This window comes from Saimiri boliviensis, chromosome 8 (assembly GCF_048565385.1).
Source record: "Saimiri boliviensis isolate mSaiBol1 chromosome 8, mSaiBol1.pri, whole genome shotgun sequence".
Taxonomy (NCBI): domain Eukaryota; kingdom Metazoa; phylum Chordata; class Mammalia; order Primates; family Cebidae; genus Saimiri; species Saimiri boliviensis.
In genome coordinates, this window is record NC_133456.1 from 38,898,704 (window position 1) to 38,921,948 (window position 23,245).

A 23,245-nucleotide genomic window follows, 5' to 3' on the forward strand; every position below is an offset into this window, starting at 1 on the left:
GCGCGTGCCTGTAATCCCAGCTACTCAGGAGGCTGAGGCAGGAGAATTGCCTGAACCCAGGAGGCGGAGGTTGCTGTGAGCCGAGATCGCGCCATTGCACTCCAGCCTGGGTAATAAGAGCGAAACTGCGTCTCAAAAAAAAAAAAAAAAAAAAAAAAGATAGGGGAGCTATACAGGCTAAAAAGTAATATTTAAGCAGGAAAACAGGGGTAACTATTACCATTTAGGGCTGCGGTCTCAAGGCTTGAGGGTGGGACCTTTGTTGGGGAGCCACCCTCTTCTACCCAATAATTCCCTGCCTTATGTCCTTATCACTTCTTTCCAAAAAGGCTGTCATTCTGCATTCTCATCAGCAATGCATGAGACTTCCAGTTGCTCTGTGTACCTTGTCAGGACTTGATATTGTCAGGGTTTTATAGCCATTGTAATAAGTGTGTAAAAGTGTGTCATTATGGACTTACATTTCCCTAATGACTACAATGTTTAGCATCTTTTAATATTCATTTGCATAGTTCCTTTGGTGAAATGTCTGTTCAAATATTTTGACCATTTTGTTATCAGATGTTTCTTTTCACATTTGAGAGTTGTTAATACCATATTTTCTATAGGTCTGTGGCTTGACTTTTTAAAAACTTTTTAATTTAATTTAATTTTTTTTTTTTATTATAAAGATGGGGTTTCACCATATTGGTCAGGCTGGTGAACTCCCGACCTCAGGTGATCCACCCGCCTTAGCCTCCAAAGTGCTTGGATTACAGGTGTGAGTCACCACGCCCGGCCTGTGGCTTGACTTTTTGTTTTAACCTCCTGACTTTTCTAACAAGGCAACATCATTTAATAAACGTAAATATCTGCAGTGGAAAAACTCCCATGGCCCATCTGTAATTTCAGACCTGAAATTCCCCAGAGGTTTGAAGCTCTCATTGACGGGTAGTTGCTGGTTATGGCCAACAGCCAGGTTCATTCAGGCACTGACATGTTAGGACATTCTGCACGTGTGTGCCTCTAACGCTCCTCCCCCGGCCTCTTCCTCCCCTCTGCAGAGACACCCTTCTCCTTTCTACTGTGTCTGCACGGGTGGCCAGAGCCACACAGCCCTTTCTTTAAGTCAGGAGTCGCCCTGTCAGAGCACAAGGCAAGAAGGAAGTGATAAAGGGACAGAGGGGAGGCCCCTGAGAGGACTGAGAGAATGGGAAACTGTCTGCTGAGAGAGAACAGGTAAGTCTAGACTCCCTACAGGAGAGCAGAGGAGAAGGGGCAGGCCAATGCAGCAAGGAAGAGAAAAAGAAAGTTAGTATACAGCCAGCACACTAAGTTGGGGTAGAAAGTAGTTGGGTAAGGAAACTGCCAAGCCTTCAGTGCCTATTCTGTGTCAGATGCCACGTTAAATTTCTCCTAGAATTTGCCCTCTCCCAGGAATCATAGTGGGAAGTTGATGGAGAATAGCTGAAAGGTAGAAAGACTTTACTAAGGACGGTTTGTATAATAGGTTACCATCTAAGAAATGAAACAACTTTCTGAAAGGCCTGGGAAGGAGATGCTCTCCTGAGCTCTTAATGTTCCACAAGGAGGTCAAAATCACCACCACTTTTCAGCCACTATTTTAAGTTTGAAATAAATAGCAAGCTTCCTGCCACCTTGAGACGCCCTTTGGTATGCACTCCCTGCGAGCAGGTAAGCAGAGGTCATCTAAATTAAATAGGCAGAGAACTTAGATTTACTTTTCTGGACCTCAGCTTCTTTGAGTAGAAATAACACAGTATCTACCTTAGAGGGTTCTACTGTGTATGGTGCTAGCATAGTGCCTGACACAAAGTAGGGTTCAAAATTAGTAGATATTTTTTGTTTTCGTTTTTTGACCATCATCTTCCTTAATATCAAAGCAGCCATTGTGGAAAACAAAACAAAACAAAACAAAACAAAACAACAACAAAAAAAAAAACCAAAAAAAAAAAAAAAAAAAAAAAACTAGTGCCACCAAAGACAAAGTAATCTCTAGGATATAAAATGGAGCAGTCTAGAGAGAGTAAGCCAGCCAGTGGGGGGTTTTCACAGGGTTATGTCTGGAATCCCAGGTCTCAGTTCATGTCATTGGAGAGTGGAACACAGGCAAAAATTGGTAGCCCACTTTTGACTACTGGCCGAAAAGAGGATTGGTGGCCCTATGGACTATCTCAGGTCCCTTCCTGAGAATCATGTGATCTGAGACTTCTCTACCCTGGGACCTCACAGTCTCTTGTCAATCTTCTACTCCAGCATTTGTTCTAACAATTACAGAAATTGCTATTTTTACTACTAGATATGAGCTGCTCAAATGTAGTGATTATTTCTTATTTATTTTTGAATTCCTGGTTCCTGGAATTGTTTCTGGCACATCACAGGCACTTAATAAGTGGTAGATCATTGACTGGAAACATAAAGAAATTATCGTCCTGAAAAAAACAAATGAAATACAGAAATGATATGAGTTGGAAAGTCCTGATTGAACTCACACATGGAATTTGTTTTTTAGAACTTTGGTGTAGGGGTAAAAATTATGACCTTACTATGTGTTTGTAATAACAAAATTGGAAAATACAGAAATTCTAACAAAAAAAATGGTCATTGCATTTATAACTACTAATAACACTAGATACATTCTGCTTATTTAAATGTCTGTATTCATTAGCTGTTTGTATTTCTTCATCTGTGAAAAGCCAGTAATTTTTTTGCCTGTTTTTATTTTGATTTATTCTGTTTTATTGATAGTAAAAAACTATTTGTTTTTGAAGAAATTAGTCCATTCTCATAAACGTCCCCCCAAAAAAACTTTAAATTTTTTTTTACTATAAAATTTTGTTTTATGTAAGAAAAAAACTTTTCCCAAGGTATACACAGCTTGTGCTTATTTGGACTTCTTATGGTTTTGTATTTATTATATTTTAAAGAAAATTGAATTTTAAATCTAGAAAGCTTTTTGGTTTCTGCCATTGTATTTATGCTTAAAATTCTTTGCTCATCCTAAGATGAGACAAATTCACTCATATAAGTTTTATTATTTTACATTTGGCAACATATATTCAATATATGGTGTCATATATAAATTTTTCTCAAAATAGTTGATCGGTTTGCCCAACATCTTTATTTCTATGATGATTTAAAAAGTCTCCAGCCGGGCGCGGTGGCTCAAGCCTGTAATCCCAGCACTTTGGGAGGCCGAGGTGGGTGGATCACGAGGTCGAGAGATCGAGACCATCCCGGTCAACATAGTGAAACCCTGTCTCTACTAAAAATACAAAAAATTAGCTGGGCATGGTGGCACGTGCCTGTAATCCCAGCTACTCAGGAGGCTGAGGCAGGAGAATTGCTTGAACCCAGGAGGCGGAGGTTGCGGTAAGCCGAGATCACGCCATTGCACTCCAGCCTGGGTAACAAGAGCGAAACTCCGTCTCAAAAAAAAAAAAAAAGTCTCCCTTGAACCAAGTGCAATGGCATGCACCCGTAGTCCCAGCTACTCAGTAGACTGAGGTAGGAAGACTGCTTGAGCCCAGGAGTTTGAGGCCAGCCTGAGCAACAAAATGAGACCCAGTCTTAAAAATATATTAATTAAAATAATTAAATAAAATGTTTCCCTTAACATATTCAGAAGTCTTTTATATACTGGTATCTAATTTTCTTATATACGCTGGTATCTAATTTTAGATACTGGTATCTAATTTAGGGTGACTGGTGTCACCCTAACACCCAGTTATCATCCAATCAGCACACTGCCCCCCATCATGTCTCTCCAGACCAAATAAGCTAAGAAGCTGGGGAAATTTTCCACAGGATAGAATGACACACATTATTTCATGAGAGGAGCTGAGTCTCAGAGGAAGGGACCTGCCAGCTGCAAACCCAGCTTTTCCCCATTAGTGGTTGTGAATCTTCAGACCAGTTGCCTAGCATTTTGGGCCTCACTTCCCTCATCGGTATAAGAAAATAAAATGATAATGTCTACCATATGGATTTATTCTGGGATTAAATGAAATATAACACATAAAATGACTGGCATATAGTAAATAATGTTTAAGTGTTAGTTTCTTTATCCTCATACCCTCAATCCCCAACAAATGGAAAGACGGGTATGCAGAAATCTATCCCAAACAGTGAACCCGTTTATTTTTTTATTTTATTTTTTTTTTTTGAGACGGAGTTTCGCTCTTGTTACCCAGGCTGGAGTGCAATGGCGCGATCTCGGCTCACCGCAACCTCCGCCTCCTGGGTTCAGGCAATTCTCCTGCCTCAGCCTCCTGAGTAGCTAGGATTACAGGCACGTGCCACCATGCCCAGCTAATTTTTTTTTGTATTTTTAGTAGAGACGGGGTTTCACCATGTTGACCAGATGGTCTCGATCTCTCGACCTTGTGATCCACCCGTCTCGGCCTCCCAAAGTGCTGGGATTACAGGCTTGAGCCACCGCGCCCAGCTTATTTTCTTTATTCAATCCTTGTCTTCTCCTTCGATCCCCTGTTCTCCGCCTCCCATGCTTTCTGTGAAATACGTTGTGATTTACACACGACAAAGCCAGTACCCTTCCCCATTGCTTGCATACAGCTCATGGAACTGCACCAGAGAGATCATGATGGCTCAGGACCTCGGCCCTCTCTCTGGACAGATACTCTTAGGGTCACGATGAGGATCCCTAAATATTTGAAAACAGACTTAGGATCACTTGTTCATGGAGGCTGGAGGACATCGGTGGGCTGTCACTGTGGCCACGGAGAGCATGTCAGCGCCAAGGTAGCCTGTGACATGTACTTGAGGAAAGAGTATTAACATGTGTGAGGGCAACCAGGCAATTTCAGAGTTGCACACAAATAGCAGAAAAGAGGAAATTTGTAAAAATTATGAAAAGAAGTGGCAGGCCTGGTTAGGAAATACTTAGCCTGTCTCTGATATGTTGAATTTCAGGTGGCAACAGAACACTCAAGAGGTGCCTTGGAATCTGAGAATGCAAAGCCCCAAACAGAGAACATCCAGGTGAGAGCAAAGTCAACCAGACTCCTCCCAGCCTTTGCCCAGGGAGAATGAAGAGTCCTGAACTTCATATCCCAGCAAGAGAGGGCCCTGTTCAGACCAGCATCAGTTGCAATAGCAGCAAATGCGAAGACAGGACAAAAAAAAAAAGTTTGAAAACGTTAAGAAGATGTGCTGCTTTGCTGGAAGCTAATGTAACTCCTAGCAACAAGAACTAAGACCCTGTTAGTCCCCGTTATGCCCCGTCATAAAATAAGGGACCTTGTTTCCTGTTGTCCTTTTGTTTGTCTATCTCAGGTACCTCCACCCTGCTCAGCCTGCACCCTAGCCGTTTTATTTTAAGCTGTCGGCATCTATTTCTGAGGTGACCACATCCCCCACGTTACGATAATTTTTAGAAAGTTAGGGGAGAGACCATTGTGGTCGCCCTGTTGCGGCTAAACAAAGACCACCTCATTAATTCTTTTTGAACAGAAAATGTCCAGCCCTAAAGAATTCTCTCTAAGGGAGGGAATAATTAAAGTATGGAACTCTAAGTTTGGCCAAGAGAAAGACGAATAGACCCAGAGTCAGGCAAGCAAGTTTTATGAACCTGCCGGGCTGCTTTGTAACAATCAGAGGAGGCAGCCACGCGCTTACAAGACAGGGCCTGTAAGGAGTTTGTGGTGTTCTATGGGGGTGAGAGGGGCATAAGGGAGTTTCAGGACTGAGGTAATCTACCTGCTGGTAACAAGCACAGAGAGAGTTCACTTGTAACAGAACTATAATACATCACCCTGTGACTTTTGTGGTGGCAGTTTTTTTAAAAAAAAAAAAAAGAGAAACCAGGATTTTTTTTACAGATATGTGTCAAACAGAAATTTACAAGTATGGATAACCAACATATGCTTTCCCTGCCCTCCCTCAAGCTGCCAGGAAGTCCGTAATCGGGCTTTGCTTAATTGTAGCACGTTTGGCAGCCTCGCTGTGGCGCCTAGGTAGGGGTTCAAGAATGCACCTGCTGCAGAGCAGAGGGGGAAAAACAGTCAGCCTGCTCCGAGGGGGTTTTCAGAGGCAGCTTGTCTCTAACAGGAACTAATGTTCCAGGGTCCAAGAATCCCAACGGGTGACAAGGTCGGTTGTTCTGTGGCCTGTAAAGTTACTGTGCTTTTCACATGGTTTCAGGAGGAGATTTTGAAAGAGGAACAATTAAAAACGCAAGCACTGTTGTTATTTAATACCAATGCCCATGTTAGGGGCTGCAGACCCAGAGATTCCTCCCAACAGGGTGCATTTTTTCAGGGCAAGTTGAGAATTATATATTTTGGGGGGTATCGTTGGGCACATGTTAAAGCATACAGTTCAAATGATAAATCAGAAGGGCCGTGGCATTATAACAAGGGAGAGATTGGGTAGACCAGAGAGCCAGAGAAGTCTTTGTGAAAGAGACAGATACCTCAAGTTGCTGACATGTAGCCTAAGGTTACAGAGATTTGTCTGGTTTACTTCATGGAGGCTGTCTGAACCCATTCCACACCAAAACAACCACGTTGAAATCCAAGAATAAATTGCAGAAAAGTCGAGTAGAATAACAGCCAGCTTACAAATAGTTTGTGCTCATATTAAATCTCATCTTATTCTTATGACTCCATGGTTAAGCAGTACACACATATCCTCTCTTATAGGTTTAAAAACTGTGGCCTCAGGAGTTCAGAGACTCTCTCTCAAAATCATCCCCGTTTTCTCATCTCACTCATTTTCCTCAGTGAACCTGATTTGTTAGCTTTGGTGCGATTCAGCAGTTTTCTTATGATGTCTCCTTAGCAATAAAGCAGAGATATAAGCAAACGGCTTGGAGCACATTGAAGGTAACCTAAAGAAGAGGAAGAGCTGCAGCTGTGCCTCTGGAATCCAAAGGCTTTGATGATGACACGTAGATCTTAGAGGCTGTCAGAATGCTCAGTCAAGCAGGCGGCCACAGCCAACCAAGGTCATGATGCAGTCAGCCTCTCCTCCACTGCGCCTCCTGATGCCATGGGAAAGCTCACTGGGGGACATTTTTGGATGGTGTTTTCCAAAGGTTTTGACGTACTGTAACTGACATACGTGCAACTTTGTAAAGGGCTTTCACATTCAACCATGTAGATAGCTGACTATACCTCAAATTCAGACAGATGTGCAGAATGATACTTAGACATTACCTAGATGTCGGACTGGAGGGAGATTCTAAGCCTTCGTGCTATGAGAGAGAGAAGTCCTGTTATTTAACTATATCGTTGAAGTCAAGGTGTTGGACTTGCTGATCTCCTGCATCAGAGTTGCTCTGTCCTTGGCTATTCATTCTGTATTCATATCTTCGTCAAATATTTATTGAAAAATCACATAATGTGTGCCAGACATCACTGGCAACACATACCATGGTGAACAAGATCAATATGGTCCCCAGCTTTGTGAAGCTCACGTTCTAGTGTAGAATATAGACAAGTGAGCAAATGATTGCAATATGCTGTAAGTTGGAGAAATTCAGAGTACAGTAAAATGCTATACAGATATTGCCTGACCCATGCCTGAAAAAAAGGATTTCTAAAATTTCCACATTTGTATCTTGATTTTCTGGAGATAACACTTATGTGTTCTTTATTACATGGGAACCAAGTCAATTACCAGAATTGAGGGTGAGAAAACATTTTCCCTTTGCTGGGAACACCGCAGAAAGCTCTTTTCCTGATTAGGAATTTGATAGTATTATCTTCATCCTAGGAGGACAAAGGCATACTACCGTGAAAGAAGTGTCCCAGTTCCCTAGGATGAAACACACTTGCGGAGAGAAAAGGTTTTCCACAGAAATGGCAAAATGAAAGGAGTCACCTTAACAAAGTTGTAGAAATCAATCTTATGATTTGCCATTTCTCTTGGGTATTTTAGATGCTGGGATCACCACATCGCTGAAGGGCGTTTCTGCCTTCCATGGTAAGTGGACAGTTGTTTTTAGGAGTTATTTCCCTAAGTGTGGTTTCAACATGGTATTTGCTGTAAGTTACTTGTGAACTCCCTGCTGTCTGTGGCCACAGCGGAATCCTGTCACTAGCCCAGATGAAATCACCTGAGAGTCAATCAGGGAAGCAATTCTTCCAATTTGACGAGAAACAGGAACAATAGGCTCATGGGTGGCATGCTGTCCTCAAACAGGAAAGCCTCAGAAGCAAAGATGAAACTAGCTACTAACATAGAAAAAAAAAAAAACGCCTGTTTTTCACGCTGCAAATCTGAGTCTGCGTGTTCCGAAGCACACATTTCTATCCCTTGCACGTAGAATGTACAGTCGGGGTGATCATATAATTTATCATCTAAACTAAGATACATTTGAGAGTGAAAGGGATGCTAAAAATAGTTAAAGCTTGCTAAGTGATTGATAATGACCTTAACCAGACTGAGGCAAACCAGGACATATGGTCACCCACACAGCAGATGTCCCTGTCTACTGAAATGATGGTGGTTTTCCATTATATTTATATTGCATTTTTTTCAGGGGGTCTTTTTTTTTTTTTTTTTTTTTTTGAGATGGAGTTACCCAGGCTGAAGTGCAATGGCGCCATCTCGGCTCACCGCAACCTCCGCCTCCTGGGTTCAGGCAATTCTCCTGCCTCAGCTGCCTGAGTAGCTGGGATTACAGGCACGCGTCACCATGCCCAGCTAATTTTTTTGTATTTTTAGTAGAGACGGGGTTTCACCATGTTGACCAGGATGGTCTCGATCTCTTGACCTCGTGATCCACCCGCCTCGGCCTCCCAAAGTGCTGGGATTACAGGCTTGAGCCACTGCGCCCGGCCTTCAGGGGGTCTTTTATACAGTGTCCCCTTATGGGAAGAGTGTGTGTGTTTGTTTCTTTGTTTGTTTGTTTTGGAGATCATAGATTAGAATCGAGATTGAAAATAACCCTGGATCCTTCATGCACATGATACAAAAGAAATTAGTACTTTGTTAGAAAAAAAAAGTCTCAAAAAATGTAACCTATGATAACATCATATTTCCCCAACTATAAATAAATTCCCTATCAGATTTAGAAAAGAGAGAGGGGAGGAGAGAGAGAGAGAGAAAGAGAGAGAGAGAGAGAGAGAGAGAGAGAGAGAGAGAGAGAGAGGCACAAAAGAATATATTTCTACTTGGCCTCATCTTTTACTTTTTTCTTTTTTATTTAACTCATGCATGCTGAAGGAGGTATTATACAAGGCATATAACTTTAAAAAAGAGTGAAAATAAGTTTTATCGTTTTGTATAATTTCCTTTGAGAGTTTCTGAATATTAAAACAATTTGCTTTGCTTTTACAGGAAGAAAATACACACTTTAGAAAAGAGGCGAGATTCCCAAAACGAAAGTAAGTTGTTGATTTCCTATCATTTTCACTTTTTGATAAGACTTACATTTCCAAACTGCCTCTTCTCCATCCTCCCAAAGACCCTTGGGCATATTTCAATTATAATATCTACACATTTTGCTGCAATGTATCCAATGGCATGTGTTTTTTCCTCACTAGATGGTGAGCTCATTGAAGCAGGAATTGGCTCATTAATCTCCATATTCCTCGGTTAGTGCCTGAGGCCTGGGGGATAAAGGCAGTGACTGGGGGCAGGGATACAAAAGACGGAGGAGAAAGGCACTTAGAAGAAAGTGCAAGAAAGCCACCCTGGGATAGAAAGGGGGTGGGGCCTCCTGGCCAAGTTTAAGATTTTCATCTTTGTCTCGAGAGCTCTAGGAGATACTGGCTTTACACAAGGGGCAAATATGATTAGATTTGTATTAAAGATATCACCCAGGTTGCTGTGCAGAGAACAAATTGCAGCAGAGGGTGGCAAGAGCAGATACCAGAAGATCACTTAGGAGGCTGGTGCAATAGTCTCTGGTGATAGAAAAGCATTGAAGTTAAGGAGAGAGAAGAATTCTAGAAGGAGAGCGTGGTGCATTATATCACACCTAAAAATAAAAATAAGAAAGTGTAAGCCTGAGGACAGGCCATTGTGTTTCTGAAGAAGAAAAATGGAAGAGTTTTGACTTTGCCTCCCTTAGTTAAGGAGGAGAACCTAGTTCATCTACACAGAATCTTAAAATCTAGCACTGCAAGATGTGTACGTGAATGATATAGCCCTCCCACCCTATCCACTTCACTCTGGGAATGGTGGGTCCCAGGGAACCTCAATTTCCATCAGAACAAAACATGATAGAAATAAGACCAGATGCTAAAACTCTATGCTGAAGTTGCTTTTCTTGTAACGATAATCAGGGAAGTTTTAGATGGATAGGAGCTTATGGAGATGTGGAAATCCAGGATGAGAGGACCAAGAAAATGTCAATCCATGTACTATATGGTAGCCTCCTCTGTAGACACAAGGGCACATGTTTGCTTATGGAGCTGGTGTCTTTGCAAGAGAATAGCAAGGGTGTCAGTTTGCCTTTTTGCTGGATGGCCAGAGCCATTTGGTTATAACTAGGCTTTGAAAAATTGCCCAGCTTATTTGTTATCTGCCAGCAGGTATAGGAATAGGAATATTTAGCTTAAGAGTTTCCTGTTCTGCAAAACTCCTTGAACACCAGCTTTCACACCACCAGCATCCCGTCACCTACAGTAGAAACAATGGCCCTCACTTCATAGTATGGATCTCTCACACTCCCTTGTCTGTATCCTGTGCTAGCTTGTGAGCCCCTTGACGACAGGGACTGTTTCTGATTCTTCTTTGCCTCCCCAGTGCCTGATGCAGAGGCACTGAATTTGTGTAAGGAATGAAAATAAATTTTGTTTAAGGAAGGAGTCGGGGTAGGGAAGGCGGGAAAGAGAGCTGGAGGGAGAAACTGATTTCCTATCCAAAGACCAACCAAATGGGTCTCCCTCCTCTCACCTCTCAGACTAGGCACAGCTCCCCGGCTGTGACTTGTTTACAGGCACTGTCACTCGCCAGGGATGTGCTGTAGATCAGAATAGGCTGAGAAGAGCTATCCCAGCTGTTTCTTTTAGTTATTTATATTCTGTCTCCCCTGCTCCTCCTCGCAAATCTCCCCATAACCTGAAATTCATTGAGTGTGTTTTCTTTCTCCAGATAAAGGAATGTCATCTACTCCCATCCAGGTAATAAGAACATCTCTAAGCTAAGCTATTTTTTGAGATGATGATAGAAGTGCAGACATCCTAAATGGCAGAAGAAGTTGGCCTCCGAGATCCTTTCTGACGCTCACATGGAGGACTTTAGACATCAGTGCTTGTGGACGCAGGTGGCATATGCAGGGCCTGGTGGCAGAGCAGCAGTCACCTCTGCTGTATAACTTACTGAAAGGAACTTACATTTACTGACCACTTCATTTATGGCAGACAACATGCTGAGTGCTTTACACACATCAACTCATGTAGCTATCACAACAACCCTTGAATATTGCTACTATTATGCATCTCATACCCCCATTTTATAGATGAGGAAACTGAGTGATTAAGTGATAATTCCCCAAAGCCAGAGAGCTAACAAGGGGGTGGAGCCAGGATTCAAAAGTAAGTTTCACTTCAAAATCCATGCTCTTCCCCCTGTACTTTGCTGCTTTGCTTTTTATCTCATGATATTGCATCATAAAACTTCCCTTGAGTTCTTTTCCCGTTTAATAAAGCAAGTATCTCTAGAGGGTAATTAAATATCGTAACCAAAACTCACCCAGACTGGCATGCAATGGCACGATCTCAGCTCACTGCAACCTCTGCCTCCTGGGTTCAAGCGATTCTCCGGCCTCAGCCTCCCAAGTAGCTGGGATTACAGGCACCTGCCACCACACCCAGCTAATTTTGTACTTTCAGTAGAGATGGGGTTTCATCATGTTGGCCAGGCTGGTGTCAAACTCCTGACCTCAGGTGATCCACCCACCTCAGCCTCTCAAAGTGCTGGGATTACAGGTGTAAGCCACCGTGCTCAGCCAGATTATTCTTTTTTTTCTTTTTTTTTTTTCTTTTTTTTTTTTTTTTGAGACGGAGTTTCGCTCTTGTTACCCAGGCTGGAGTGCAATGGTGCGATCTCGGCTCACCGCAACCTCCGCCTCCCGGGTTCAGGCAATTCTCCTGCCTCAGCCTCCTGAGTAGCTGGGATTACAGGCACGTGCCACCATGCCCAGCTAATTTTTTTGTATTTTTAGTAGAGACGGGGTTTCACCATGTTGGCCAGGATGGTCTCGATCTCTTGACCTCGTGATCCACCCGCCTCGGCCTCCCAAAGTGCTGGGATTACAGGCTTGAGCCACCGCGCCCGGCCTCAGATTATTCTTTTTTATGAGAACGGGCTATCCTCAGAGCCCTGAGATTGGGAATTATATGGGTAGTGTTTAGTCCATTGGTGTTGCTATAAAGGAATATGCAAAGCTGAGTAATTTATAAAGAAAAGAGGTTTATTTGGCTCATGATTCTTCAGGCTGTACACTCCTAACTGTGAGGATGGCACCAAGTCATTCATGAGACGTCTGCTCCCATAACAAAACACCTCTCACTAGGTACCACCTCCAACACTGGCAACCAAATTTCAACACTGGGGTTGCAGGGAACGAATATTCAAACTATATCAGGTGGTTAGGGGTCACTCTGGTACAAGGGGCAGAGAGGATGCACCTGAGTAGGCCCTATATGGTAAGCACTCTTGCTGCCTGGTCTAGTGGTTAGGGTAGGAGCAGCCATTTAGAAAAAAGTGGCCAAGAGATGGGGAGGAGGTGGTCATAGAAGACAGGCTTGACCCTCAAGACAAGCCTGTGTTGAGACTGAAGTGTAAAGGTCATGGCAAAAGGCCAAATCTTGATGATGCCTCTCCTTTGACCAGCAGGACAGTGTTGACCAGACCTACTCAGAGGAGCTGTGCTATACCCTCATCAATCATCAGGTCCTCTGCAGAAGGCCATCAGGGAACTCTGCTGAGGAGTACTATGAGAATGTTCCTTGCAAAGCTGAGAGACCCAGAGAGTCCCTGGGAGGGACTGAGACTGAGTATTCACTTCTACACATGTCTTCTACCCCTAGGCATGCCCCATCCCCAGAAGATGAATACGAACTTCTCATGCCTCCCAGAATCTCCTCTCACTTTCTGCAACAGCCACATCCACGTATGGCCCCTTCTGAGACTCAGTTTTCCCATTTATAGTGAAGTGGTTAGACTAGCATTTGTTTAGCACCAGCAAATACAAGGTGGGATGGGGGATCCGCCTGAAGCAGGAACGGGATACAAAGTCCCTCTAGCTTATCTCCCATAGCAACCCTTTCCCTGCAGAGCACGGTTTGCGTACCACAAGCCCTCTTAGATAGCACGCAAAAGCCAAAATCTAAGATCAACCTTTTATCCTGAACACCACCATTTGAGAAAGAGCTAACCATCTTTGGTTCTACATGGTTTGGAGAGTATAGTGGTAGGAGCTATAAAGCTATGCACACCCCAAGGGGTTCTACTCTTCCGCATGGGATCTTATAAAACGTTCCCGTGATTGTTTTATGAAGTCACAAGGAAGCTTTACTCATTATACTAAGTATAACCAAGGGGGAGTTTACTCATTACAGTGACCTTCCAGCTCAGCCCCCACCCCATGGGAGCCTGTGTTGCTCCTCCCACTCCATGCATCTAAGCCATGTCTTCTACATGGTGTCCTTTGACCTGTTGGCCCCCATGGTCTGGTTGGTTATGTGAATTGAATCAAGAGGCTCTAAGCCAGATGTTTACATAATTTTAACCTATATGATTTTATCTTTAACTTTGCATTTTTCCCTAGAAATCTTAATCAGACAATTATAGCATCAGGCTATGATAAAGAAGAAAGATCCTTGGAGATCCCATAATCGCACTAGCCTTTCTTGGCTCAGAGAGGATAATTTGCTCAATGACACATTAAAGTTAGTGGCAAAACTTAATTTGGAGCCTGATTTCCTACTGACTTCCAATTTAGTCCTCCAGTATACTACATAGAAAGCCCTCTGCAATATACTAAATGCATATGTTTAATAATATGTATAAAATATGAATACAATGTCCACACGGGAAGTGAACACATCTATACCTGCTGTGATAAGCATTCCTCTGTGTGTCCTCATTATTTACTTTCCTTTATCTTTTCTTTAGTGTTCCTCAAATTGTATCTATCCTCTAAACCAGGGATCAGCAAACTGTAACTCACAGGCCAAATCGCCCCACTCACTGTTTTCATAAAGATTTATCAGAGCACAGCTACACTCGTTTGTTTACCTACCATCTATGATTGTTCAACCGTGGGAGAGTTGAGTAGTTGTGACATGGACAATAGGCCCTAAAGAGCCAAAATAAATATACTTGAGCACTTTGTGGAAAAAACATTTGCAGACACCTGCCCTAAATGATCATAGTTTGAGAGAAACTTAACAGAAATGTGTTTGGTTACTGATGCATGAGAGCAGGCACCAATAAAACGGCATAAAAATATTAAATCACAGATCGGATGAGTGAGACCAAGACACTTTAGCAAATTCTACTATTTCTGTATTCACACCTGTGTCTTCTACTTGCCGTTTTGTTTAACTCATGGCTACTGTCCTAACTTTAGGGATGCTAAAATAGTTTGTTTTGAAAGAGGTTTGTCAAGACAAGCAGTAGGTACATTACGTTTACTAGACAGGCCCTTTGACCAGGTACATGACAGGGCCCCTAGTACATTTAGTTACTGTTTTCTTCTCAAAGTTAACCAGAGCAAAATAACTTTGCTATTTCAAATGTGCCAAGTGCCAAAATGAGGAGAAATCCCGTGGCTTGAGCTTGAATGTGTCACAGCTTTGCAGAGCCTTCAGCCAGGTGATGGTCTTCAGCTAAAGAGCCAGCTGCACCTTGGTAACTTGTCCTCTGCTAACTTCCTACTTTTAGCAAAATTATTTCACGTGGAACTCTAGCTGATCCTTGGCCACGTTCAGATCCTCAAAAGGAGGTAATCATGTTAGCAGTGGATATTGCATAAGATGTAACATGGCTTAGAGGAAAGAGTGTGGACCCAAGAGACAGGTCATCAGTCATTCAAATCTGGATTCTCTTCCTCCATCTGTGACTTTGAAGATGCTAGTGGAGGCTCAGCTTCTTCACCCATCAACAGGAGGATTACATCTAATGTAGGCAAATCATCTATTACAGATGCCTAATAAATGATATCAAAGAGAATAGAAAAACAAAAATCTTTTATGATGTATGGGAAAAAACATGCTGATACAGCCGGTTATTCAGGGTCAACCAGCCATCCTCCAGCAAAGCAGAAATACCAACTCAATGAGTTGATGCTAGAATTTTTCACATGGCTACTTGACCGTTGTGGAAGTAAATTGGTTGAAATACTCTTAGTATGACATGGTAAGTTACATTTGTTTGAACCTTGTCCTGTGAAAGCATTATCTGTCCCAAACAGTTACCAAAATGCTTAACCAAAGAAAGTTATTCTTATAATGAAATTATAATAGGGATTTATAAGAGGGAATTATAAGAGAGATTATAAAAGGAATTATTTTTGAGTAGGGGGAGCCATTTGGGAGTGCTTCAAGATACCCAATAGAAGATGAACAATTATGATTTCTCAGTGAAAAGTAAATTAAGAGCAAAAAAATGAGTTAAAAAATCTGATGAATGTAATATACTTAATGTGTAGGATGTCTCAAATTTCCAGTAAATAAATTTTGATGTCCAAAAATACCCACTGTGTCTGTATGTCACACTGATCCTGTTTCCCTTACATTTTAGGATTTCTGTTAAAAGCTGTGCACCCCCTTTGCAGAAAATACACATTCACATACACACACATTTTTATATGACGTGTGCGGGGGTTAGGGATGCAACCCCTCAGTGAAAGAATGCCTATTCCTGATAAAGAACCTGAGCCTTCGCAGTTAAATCACTCTCAAGCCACAGACATAACCAGAAAACTCCCTCTCACTCATGCTGGTCTTAAAACTACACAGCCAAAATTCAGAGGCACAATTTATGCCACAACTGCAGACTTTGTGGTTTCCGTTTTACATACATACTAGCATCTATAAATAATCCCTTATTCTGTGAATAAATTCTTATTTAAAACAGAAGAGAAAAATAGGAAGAGGGCAAAGAGAGGGCGGGAAAATCTGTTGACGACAAGTTGAAATGCTAACGTTTTTTAGGACAAACTTGTTTGACAGTTGCTTTGGATATTTTTAGGGATGGAAGGGCATGGACAGAACGGGAAAGAAAAGCCTCCAGGATTCCATGAGGGCTCCAGGGAAAAGTAGACTCTGTTTCCATTTATCTCTGCTCTTTTCCAAGCCTGTAGCCTCAAGTTCAGAAAGCCACTTGATCTGAGCATACCTCGGCTCTGCCAAATGTTAAGTGTGCCAGTGTAAATTCTTCCTACTTTCCTACAGAAGTCTCTTTTCCAAGGCACTTGGTGAAGCCTTGAGAGGTCATGATCATCACAGACAGTCTCCTGTAGTCTGAGGGCCCTCCCTTTCCATTCACCCCGACCCCTGACCATCTGTGCTCGTTAGGGATTCCCAGATGTCAACCAAGCCTGAACTGAGCATGACCCTGGGGATCTTAGCTGGAGGCCATTCATCATGTGCGGTTGACCTGTGGGCTGGGCTTTGCCCTCAACAAGCTGTGGAACTCTGGGCTGGCCCTCCCAGCTCTTCCAGTAGGATTTGATTTCCCAACTGTGAGATGAGGGAGGTGCCTTTTGATGCTGAGTCTATGATCTCTCATTGCAAGGGAAACATTCAAGGATGTCTGTGGATAAAGCTGCCAGCAAGGCAGCAATAGTGTGAATTAACTTATTTTAAAGCAATGAAAGAGTGATGGGAAAGGAGAAGGAGGACATTGAGAGATTTTTCCCATTTTTTTTCTTAGCGTTGTTCAGACTCTGAATAAGACAGGAATTCATGTTCAGAATTCACATGTAAAAGACAAAGGAGAGAATATGTTCCTCATCCTAAAAAGGCACAAACATGCATAAAGGAAAGCAAGTCTTCTTATTCAAATCCTACCAGTGCTTCAGGATTCAGCTTGAATCCTACTTCACACACACACACACACACACACACACACACACACACACAACTCCTCCAATTAAACTATACTGACCACTCTTTTCTCTGATCACCCACAAACCTACTGTTTGCCTTTGTTTTTGTTTGTTTGAGAGCGTTTCACTCTTGTCATCCAGGCTGGAGTGCAGTCGTGTGATCTCAGCTTACTGCAACCTCTGCCTTCCAGGTTCAAGCAATTCTCCTGCCTCAGTCTCTCAAGTAGCTGGGATTACAGGTGCCTGCCACCATGCCTGGCTAATTTTCAGTAGAGATGAGGTTTCACCATGTTGGTCAGGTTGGTCTCGAACTCCTAACCTCATGTGATCCACTCACCTCGGCTTCCCAAAGTGCTGGGAGTACAGGCGTGAGCCACCATGCCCAGGCTACCTTTGTTTTTAACCCCTGGGTATTTTTTCCTGTTTCCTGTTCATCTGTACTGGTCCTGACTTCCTAGTAAAACGAACAGCTTCGTTTTTATTGTCATCTCCATTAGTATCCCCTAGAGCCCTGTATAAAATGCATCATTTTTTAAAAACTATAGAACTAAATTAAATTGATAGGCAAAAGAGAATCAGACACAGGGCTGGAATTTTCATTGGCAGGAGAAACAGGAGTGGGTTCTACTGATATGGCTGTCACCCTTCTATCCATATCTAAGTGACATCCAGAGAAGAGCAGTTTTCCTTCTCACATCCTTCAATTATTGAAAGCTCACTATGTGCCAGGCATTATGCTCTCCATTACGTTGTGTGATGACCAGTAGCTTTATCTTCTACAGCAGAACAGTGCATTTGCAAGTGCCATTTTTTCAAGCACCCCCAAATATGTGAGTCACAAAGGTTAATTGTTTTCATACCGTTTGGGCAGAAAAGTCAAACCTATGGAAAGTCCTCTCTATGACTTGCAAATGGTCAAAACCCAAAACAAGGTACTTGCAGCTGGGTGCTTTCCAAAAAAGAAGAGAAAAACAAAACCAAATCCTGCCTCCGGACATGAACAAGCCATTCCTTCAAGCCCAAGCCCTTTCAGATACAAGTCCTGCCCAAGAGGGCCCCAGAGAAAGGGGAGGGGATAGCCTCTTCCCTGCTCTTGCTGGAACAGAGACGAGAACCCAGGCTGCCCCAGCCAAACTTGGCTCGATCTTATTCACTCAGAAGAGGAAGCTGCCCTCAGGGAAATGAAAAGATTACATGCAACACTATTTACTACAAAAAAAACCCAAAAACCAACCAAATAAAAAAACCTCGCCCAAAGCAGAGCCAATGAGAATGCAACAACACAGATGCAAAAATAATTTATTGTAAATGCTTTTAAATCATTCTCCATTAAAATTTGTCATTACTTTCTAAAAAAATACAAACACGCTAAAGTTCACATTTGACATGTAAAAAATAAAGAGGAAGAAGAGAAATCCACTAGTTCCACTAGTTTTTTTTTTTTTTTTTGAGATGGAGTTTTTTGCTCTTGTTACCCAGGCTGGAGTGCAATGGCGCGATCTTGGCTCACTGCAACCTCCGCCTCCTGGGTTCAAGCAATTCTCCTGCCTTAGCTTTTGTATTTTTAGTAGAGACAGGGTTTCACCATGATGACCAGGATGGTCTCGATCTCTCGACCTCGTGATCCACCCGCCTCGGCCTCCCAAAGTGCTGGGATTACAGGCTTGAGCCACTGCGCCCGGCCAAGTTCCACTAGTTTAAGGAACAATCCCTAAAATGAGACAATGATCTGTAGTACCTGTATCTTCTAGTTAAACAAGAAAGCAAATTCACATTATCCAGAGTCCTGGGTCATAAAGACTCAAGTCAAATCTAGTCTGAGGCAGATACTCTAGCATGTGCCCACACACGGCTGCCCCTCACACTGATTTTAACCCAGAGCTGATTTAACTGAGAGACTGGGGCTAGAAATCTGTCAAGATACAGCACAAAACTCTTTCTCCTGGTAAATTTCTTTTCCCAACAAAACAAATACTCCGTTCCCTCAGGACAGGCAATTCTGTATCTGTAAACAACCCGCCAAATAGCTGGCAAAACCTTCCAACAACACATTTTCAAAGGAGAGTGGTTCTTCTTGTATCACCACCATCTGTAACAGGACATGCAATCCTTGCCTGAAGACACTGAGTCCTACAGGAAGGTTTGTAACACTGGGCAACAAAGAGCCAATGCATAATATCCATAGTAGACGTTCAACAGCCTTAATGATTCTCTAATGGAAGTTTATAAAAAATACAAATGGAATGACTATCCAAAGTGATAGTAGGATGCGGAAAACTCACAGGGACTCACGTTTCCAAAAAGGGTGTTCAGGAATCACAGGAACAATGAGGAGTTGCAAAACAGTGAAGAAACACATGGCTCCCATCTGTAGCTAGCTATATATAGAGATCTCAAAGTAACCTGAGTGGTGTGCCTAAGGCTGGTTGGCTGAGATACTCAGGTGCAGGTCATGGAAGCATCCACAGCCACACTGCTGAGGTCTTCTAAAGTACCTTCCTTTTCTTCACACCCTGGCTTAGAGGTAGATCAAATCGAATGGTGGAGGGAAGAAGGGTGATTTCAGTGAATGATTGGCTTAGTCTTCCTAACCTGGCTGCCTGCCTCTCTCTGCTTTACCAGCTCATGCTTATGTGATCCTACCTAAAAGAAGGCAGTGCACCTCTGTGCTAAAGATAAAGCAACCCAGGTGGGTGGTGTGCTTCAAGAACAGCAGTGAGCCATGACAGCACCATCACACTCCAGCCTAAAGGATAGAACACCACCATGTCTCAAAAAACAAAAACAAAAAAAGAATACCAGTGACCTCCCACAGCGGGACACACCTGCTGACACTATCTGCCCCTATCCTAGCTGGCTTCCTGCCTTTGTCAAGACTGGACCCAGCCGAAGCAGTGCTCAGGAGCTGTTTTACTGGGCTTGGAGCCAGATTGCAGAATCAGGAGAGAAAGGAGTCTCCACCTCCCTGGTTGTTGCTGGTGCTTCTGAATGAATTCACAGAATCTTTTCTGTAAAACAGAGTGAATTCCCTTCATCTCTAGGACTCGGTGGAGCACTGCTTTCAGACGCAGACCGACCTCCATCACTTCATTCTAAAAAGATAACACAGATGAACAAAAGTTACTGATTTTTAAAACCATATTAAACGCTTATGTTTTTATTTCATTTCACTGGATTTGAGTATAAAATCTTGGATAAAATTGCAACGTTTATAAATTCCTAACAGAGGAAGTTTACTGTTCAGTCCACATACACACATACCCCTCTGAATACATTTCAAAAGGCAAATCGCATTTCTTGTTTGTTGCTTATTTGTCTGGGTAGGATGCATGAGAAATCCAATTTTAATGATGTGGTTTTTGGGTGCTGAAGACATTTTAACATCCAGGCTTTTTTCATAATTAACCATGAACTCTGAAGTTTCAGTTTTTACAACGTGTATAATATACTGTGAGAAATCCTGATAAGAGAAACACTGTGAACCCTCGGGCGAGGATGCAGGTGCAGAGAGACGCAAGTCCCTCAGCATACACACACACGGAGCCTGCCAGGGTCTACACAGCCGGAGTCCAGCCTCAACACCACTGACAGGACTGACAAGATTCACTATTTCCCTACCTGGGGCTTTTCCCTCTGCTCTCTCACAAAAATCCTGGTTTTGCCCTTTTTCTCTATTCAGTCTATCAGCTCCTTCCCATGTGAGAACAGTACCAAGTACCTTCTCTGTGTCCAAAATAACCCCTGATGCTGACCTGTTCCTTGACATTTGTAAAACAGACTTCCCCATCTTAGCCTGGGACCCCACTCATCCAGAAGGTGAGGAAGATCAAAGATAGGGAAGGGTGAAGGACGGTGGACTTGAAAAATTTTATTATATTTCAAGGAAGGTTTTTTTTTTTTTTTTATAAGCCATCAAAATATGCATGCAGTCAGGTCAAAATAATCACCATAGTTCCAAATTAGAGAATGAGAAGCATACACACACAAAACCCCTCAGGAGTACAAATTACAATCTAATTTCAGATTCAGCTTCTAAAGTGCACATATACAAACCCCAAATGGAATGGACCACAGGCTGGCTCCAGGGAAATACTCAGAATCCCTGAAATTGTCTATACAATTTTGTGTTGTGGGGAGAGGTAAGCACATTTTTTTTTCCGCTGGGGAGAGGCACACAGCTCTCTTCTAATTCTCTAAGGGGCAAACAAACCAAACAACTGTAAGCATCTTTGCTCTTTGAAGACTAAGAACATTACATCGTGGGACACTAGTTGCCCAGCTAATCACAGGGCGGTGGGAGAATCCCCCGAGCACACAGCTCATGTGCACGTGGAAACTGGCGTAAGAACTCACTCCGTCCCTCTTGGTCCCTCCCAGGGCCCTGGGCCTCTCCCTGACACATCTTCCCTCTCTCTCGAGCTTGCCTCTCAGCTCACCCCTCATCTGGCTGCCTGTGATGAGTCTCTCTTCTTTCCTCACTTCCAAATTCTTTTCCTGTGCACCCTTCCCTTTGAGAGGGCAGAGACGCTCACATTTTGAAATCATAAAATGGCTCAAATATTGCACATGTATGCTCTGGAAAGTGGAACATGGGGTCGCAGAAAACCCCACATTTTCCGAGCACGTCCACTCAGATGAAACGTCTGAGAGAAGAGTGCAATTTCCAAAACAGCAGACTTTGTTCCAGTCGCAGCTGCCTTCCCAGCACTGAGCCCTGGGGAAACACCTGAGTCTCTCTGACAAGCTCAGGGTCTTCTCGGAGCTCTGCTCAGGCCTCACGACAGCCTACCCTGCGCAGCCCATCTTGTGCTGCACGAACCTCGCAGCCTCGGAATCCTCTTAAACCTTTCCTCAGACCTCTGCCCACCTCCCTGGCCTCTATTTGGAAAGAGCCAGTAACAATTTTTGGAAGGGGCCTAAGAAAATCAAGACCAACCACACCACAGCGGCAGCCTTCATAGGCATCGCAGGCCTCTTTACACAGGTGGAGGCTGAAGATTTGTTGTGGGGTGGGGGGTAGTGGTTGTTTCCTTTTGAGACAGAGTTTTGTTCGTGTGGCCCAGGCTGGAATGCAGTGATGCGATCTCAGGTCACTACAACCTCCACCGCCAAGGTTCAAGCAATTCTCCTGCCTCAGCCTCCTGAGTAGCTGGGATTACAAGTGCCTGCCACCTCCCCTGGCCAATTTTAGTATTTTTAGTAGACATGGGTTTTCGCCATGTTGGCCAGGCTTGTGTTGAACTCCTGACCTCGGGTGATCCACCTGCCTTAGCCTCCCAAAGTGCTGGGATTACAGGCATGAGCCACCAGCCTGGTCTTTTTTTTTTTTTTAATTCCTGTAATTGGGGCACACAACCTCTTCACTCCACACACGTATAGTGTCTGCCTGACCCAGAGACACATGTTACTGAGGATGCTCTGTGAGGAAGCTCTCCATGTATGAGACTCTTCCAGTGAGCTAAAATTTGGCCTTCTGAATTGGATTCTTAAGAACTGCTTTACATAACTTTCCGCCTTCTTAGGCCAACAGGATTCTCGCCTCTCATCCTCCAGAAACATTGTCATCATATTAAACACCTTGTCTTGTACTATGCACTAACACGTGTGTTTTTAAGCCTCTGTTTCATGCTTTTGATTCTAGACCGTTACTGCACCTGCTGCCAAGCACAGCTACTTCTAATTTGCCTTTCTCACTCATTCAACTAGTATTTCCTGAGTACCTGCGAATGTGGAGAAAGTGATTCGGCTGGACTGTGGATGAGAACATAAAATACCCAAGATCGTTGGCATTATGGGCTAAATAAGAGTAAGCAAGCCTCCAAGCGAGGTATCAGAAAGTGAGATCCCAGCAAAGGCCAGAGCTTCACTACACAGCAATGAAAGGACATTTGGAAGCCTTGAAGCCGTTTGGCCTTCCAACCTTCCTTTCTGCCATGTTTTGTTCCGAGTGTTACAAGTTCTCAGAGTCTGACAAATGGGGTGTTTGTTACATTTATTAAACAGCACATCTATTTCCTTGTTCTGTTCTTTGTTTTAAAAGTTGATGAGTCAATTTGTCATCATTTTCTAAGGAAAGAAATAATCTTGTCTTTGTACACCCCTCAATTAATTTCTTAATGGTCTCAGTGGCCTTCAACAGAAAAAGAAATAGGTTCCCCATACTGAGATACTCTTTCAGCAATTTAGCTATATTCTTTATTTCAAATTCTTCAA

The 23,245-nt window shown here is 43.0% G+C and overlaps 2 protein-coding genes across 3 annotated transcripts in view; one reads left to right on the forward strand and one right to left on the reverse strand.

Moving 5' to 3' along the window:
- Positions 1-1,049: 1,049 nt before the first annotated feature.
- On the forward strand, positions 1,050-15,675 carry GCSAM (germinal center associated signaling and motility). 2 transcript variants are annotated; one of them, XM_003935467.3, is made up of 6 exons: positions 1,050-1,218; positions 4,933-5,001; positions 7,903-7,947; positions 9,307-9,353; positions 11,068-11,096; positions 12,814-15,675. In XM_003935467.3, exons 1-6 carry the CDS (start codon positions 1,190-1,192, stop codon positions 13,126-13,128), a joined length of 534 nt encoding a protein of 177 aa, XP_003935516.2. In that variant the 5' UTR covers positions 1,050-1,189; the 3' UTR covers positions 13,129-15,675. The 2 variants fall into 2 exon arrangements, with proteins under 2 accessions (XP_003935516.2, XP_074260491.1); XM_074404390.1 differs by having other exon boundaries at positions 12,811-15,668.
- Positions 15,676-18,314: 2,639 nt separating this feature from the next.
- The window catches only part of C8H3orf52 (chromosome 8 C3orf52 homolog), a 34,048-nt gene continuing 29,117 nt past the window's right edge, over positions 18,315-23,245 (reverse strand). Inside the window, exon 6 of the mRNA XM_074404391.1 lies at positions 18,315-20,124. Within this exon, the coding sequence (XP_074260492.1) occupies positions 20,120-20,124 (5 nt within the window). The 3' untranslated portion in view covers positions 18,315-20,119. The remainder of the gene's footprint in view (positions 20,125-23,245) is intronic.